Source organism: Corvus moneduloides, chromosome 17 (assembly GCF_009650955.1).
Source record: "Corvus moneduloides isolate bCorMon1 chromosome 17, bCorMon1.pri, whole genome shotgun sequence".
Lineage (NCBI taxonomy): Eukaryota > Metazoa > Chordata > Aves > Passeriformes > Corvidae > Corvus > Corvus moneduloides.
The window spans coordinates 9300757-9304549 of record NC_045492.1 but is presented as its reverse complement, the minus strand read 5'-3'; the positions used below and the strand labels follow the sequence as shown (position 1 = coordinate 9304549).

Here is a 3793-nt window from a genome sequence, read left to right as displayed (position 1 = left end):
CAAGTGCAGGATGCCTGAGAGGGATGGGGAGAGACGCCTGGATGCCACGGCACAGGTTAGAGCAGGTTGAGGGCAGCAAATCTATACGTGATTTCGGCATTTTCCAGGGTGGAAGTCTTAGCTTAAAGAAAAAACAAAATACTCTCTCGGTTTGTCACTTGGAAGTCAAAACCATTTCCTTCCAGGTCCTCACTCCTGTGAATCTGAGCTCATGCAACGTCAAGAAAAATCTAGCATTAAACCCCAAAATATAAAACTCGTATTGTATATTTAAAGGGAGCCTCTTACTTTATATAACTCAGGACACATTGTCTCTTCTTGGAGAGAACGGGGGTGAAATCCTACACATTACTTAAAAAAAAAAAAAAAGAAAAAGAAAACACGTTTTAAAATTACATCCATGTCAGCTCTAAAGAAAATTATCGCTGATGTCTTTTTGAGCTTGGAAATATAACTGTAGGATTCAGCTTTCCCCTCCCCCTCTGCCCCTCCACCCCCTCCCTTCCCAACCAAAAAAAAAAAAAAAAAAAGAAAAGAAAAAGCAACAGAATATATAAAGCTCCTCTGATTAACAGTTTAGGTGCAGAACCCTATTTATAGGGTACACGTTCTCCTGTGCCGCCTCGATCCTCCAGCCTGGAGCGGTGCATTATTGATGCAGCTGCAAGTGCTCAAAGCTTAAACAATATTTTTTCCGAAAGCCCCAGCAGCCCGCCCGGGAGGAAGGTGGGGACGGGCTGGCGATGGAGTCCTGAATGTTACTCCTCCAGTTTCAAGGACATCTTGCTGATGAGGATTTGGTTAATGGAGGAGAACTTATGTCCTAGCGGTGACGTCATTGGGTCCCAATGTAATCCTCTTGTGCTGAACCCAATCAGCAGATGTGCTGAGAGCCGGGATGCGGAGAAGAAGCTCTAATCCCTTAGACTGGATGAGATCAGCTGAAACAGCCAGGACTAGACCCCAAACCCCTCTGCTAGGAAGATCAAGAGAAAAGGGATAAATTGAGAGAGACGCCTCATAACCCCTTTAAAGAGCTTTGGAGAAGAGAAGAGAAAGATGGTTGGTGCACCAAGTTCATCTTGCTTTTAAAGCCTAGCGGGAGCCTGGTTTTCACTCTGATGAGGTCCTTCTGCATTGTTCCAGGGCAGGAGGAGAAAAGAGGAAAAAAAAAAGAGAGAGAGAAAGAGAAAAGGAAAAAAAAAAAAAGAGAGAGGAAAAAAAAAGGTCTGAAATTCAAAGATAATGAGAGACTAGGCGCCTTTCTTATTCATCTCCAGCTTGCCTACACAAAAACAAGCGTCCTGAGCCACGGGAGGGCGTTTGCACTGGATCTGAGCGAGGAGCGGAGTTTGTGCCGCCGGAGCCGCCGGGCGCCGCGTCCACGAGTGGGTAAATCCGCTACGAGCGGGGCTCCGGCTGTGAGCGCGGGGTGCGGGCGACAGTGGCGGGGAGCGACCGGCTCTATCGCTGACTTGGAACAGCATCAGGATTTTTTCCTCCCCTTGTGCAAGCGACCTTAATGGGCTTGTGATTTTTTTTGTTCTTTCTTTCTTCCTTTTTTTTTTTTTTTTTTTTTTGCTTTTGGACAAAAAAGAGGGGAGGAAGGGGAGGGGGCGAGGATTTTTCAGACGCGATATCTAGAGAGAGAAATCGTCCTAAATTCATAAGGCGACTCTAAGTCTGACGGCGATCAACGAAACCGGTTTAATTGCTTTACCCCTTTTCAATCCCTCTCAATTTAAATTTTTTTTTTCCTCTTTGCATTGCTATTATTTTTTTTTAAATGAAGCTATTATTGTGCCAACCGCGGCGGAGCGGAGAGATGGGAAACGCGTGTTTAACCTCCGCCGGTTTCCCTTCAAGAGGAGAGAAATCGGCTCCTTTGCCTGGCCAGCAAAGACAAACACACGAGCGGGATTTTCATTTCGCTCTGGGGAGGGAGCGGGGGTCCCCCGCATCCCCCACGGCCCCCGCATCCCCCCGCCGGCTGCCCGGGGCTCGGACGGCGGCGGCCCGGCGTGGAGGGGAGAGCCGCTCCTGCAGCCCCGGGACCGGGGGGGCTGTGAAGCATCTCCGGGCGCTTTGCCGCCGCTCCTGCCTCCGTGCCGGGACGCGCCGCACGGCACCGGCAGCCGGAGGCTTGTTGCGAGATGTCCTCGGCGCTACCGGCTTTATTATTATTGTTGTTGTTGTTATTATTATTATTATTATTATCACCACCAGCCGCATTTTTCTCGCTGGTAGGGCCGGAGCTCGGGATGTGTCCGTCTGTCCGCCCCTCTGCCCCTGGGGCTGCTCCGCGCCCGGCGCTCCGCATCTGCCCGGGCGCGCTGCAGCGGTGCGGCTGGGAGGGGGTCCGGGGCACGCTGCCGACCCCGGCAGGGCGAGGAGCGGGGGGAAAAGGACGGCAGCGGCCCCCGGCAGCAAGGCAGCCCCTCCTCGCCGCCCTCCTCCGCTCCCCGCCGCCCCCGGCCCCGCCGCGCCCCCGCGGCCGCCTCGGCGGAGGGGGGCCCCGGGCGGCGGGGAGGGCGGCCGGCGGTCCCGGCGGGGTGGACCCTGCACTGACAGCCTCTCTCTCTCTTTCTCTCCCCCCCGCTCTCTCCCGCAAGCCCCGCTCGCCGCCTGCCCTGCTCCGAGCGGGGACAGCCCGAGCCCCTCTCTGCGTGTTCACAGCGGACCTTGATTTAATGTCCATACAATTAAGGCACGCGGTGAATGCCAAGAGAGGAGCCTCACAGCTTCATTTTCATGGAAATTGGGGACATAAACCCTCTAATTACACTTAACAACAGCCACGGAGCGATCTATGGAGCATCCTCGGCCTTTTGACAAATAGGAGTAACAATGCGCCAGCGCCCGGCGGGGCAGCTGTCTCCTCGCATTAACGGGGGCACGGGGGGAGGCGGGGGGAGGCCCCGCTCCGGCCCCGCCGGGACTTGCGGGGGCTCCCGGCGTACAAAGGGCAGGAGGAGCGGCAGGACAATGCGGGCAGAGCTGGGGGGGCCGCGGGCAGGGACCGCTCCGAGGAGCGGGGCGTGGGCGGGGGGTGACGAGCGGCCCCTCGTCGCAGAGCGAGGGACCCCCCTCCCAAAGAGACACCCCCCTCTTCTCAGCCTCCACAATGCCGTTCAGAAAGCTCCCTGAAAAAACACCCCTCTGGAGGATTTTAGGAAGGGGGGCGCTTTTTGCTTCATTTTTTCAGTAGGTCTTTTTTTGGTTTTATTTTTGCCGTTGCCCCTGCAATGCTCCTCCCTCACGTGGGGGCTCGGCCATGTGGCTCCCGCTGCTCTGCGGAGCCGCAAGACAGGTCCAGGGTCCTGTCCTGCCCCTCTGAGCCCCTTTGCAGCTCAACTATCCCCAGAACAAAACGATGAGCCTGCTTTTTTTCAAAAGCAGGGCTGGCAAGGTGAGGGGCTGCAGCGCTGCAGCCTCCCCAGTGCCACCTCCGGCCCTGTCACCGCAGCCTGCAAGGTGGCACACATCCCCTTTTGCAGTCTCCAGCGAGACTGCAGTAACCCACACCGGTTCTTAGGTCAGGCTTTAGACCTCAATAAATCTCTGTTGTAAGACTCGTGTATTCAACTTCCTAAAGACATGCCGAGCCCTAAGTTTGAGCTTCCTGAGGACTGTGCTTGGGCAAGGGAGGATTTGATAATTTGGCAGCAAAAAGCCATAGAGCCGGATTGAGCCGCATACACCCAACTCTCTGCACCCCCTCCCCGCTTCATCTCTGCTCCACTTTTGTCAGCATTGCGTCTGTCCAAGGAACCGAGGCCATGGATGTCTCCAT

At 55.1% G+C, this 3793-nt stretch overlaps 1 protein-coding gene across 1 annotated transcript; it reads left to right on the top strand.

Annotated features, from left to right (window-relative positions):
• Positions 1-601: 601 nt before the first annotated feature.
• LOC116452696 (collagen alpha-1(XXIII) chain-like) lies at positions 602-2686 on the top strand. The gene is made up of 2 exons (XM_032127352.1): positions 602-1388; positions 1793-2686. Exons 1-2 carry the CDS (start codon positions 1122-1124, stop codon positions 2684-2686), a joined length of 1161 nt encoding a protein of 386 aa, XP_031983243.1. The 5' UTR covers positions 602-1121.
• The last annotated feature ends 1107 nt before the right edge of the window (positions 2687-3793 follow it).

Coding starts and splice junctions, on each gene's coding strand:
- LOC116452696 (XM_032127352.1), top strand. CDS start 1,122: ATGAGGTCCTTCTGCATTGTTCCAGGGCAGGAGGAGAAAAGAGGAAAA. Junction 1,389..1,792: donor GCCGGGCGCCGCGTCCACGA/GTGGGTAAATCC, acceptor TTTTAAATGAAG/CTATTATTGTGCCAACCGCG.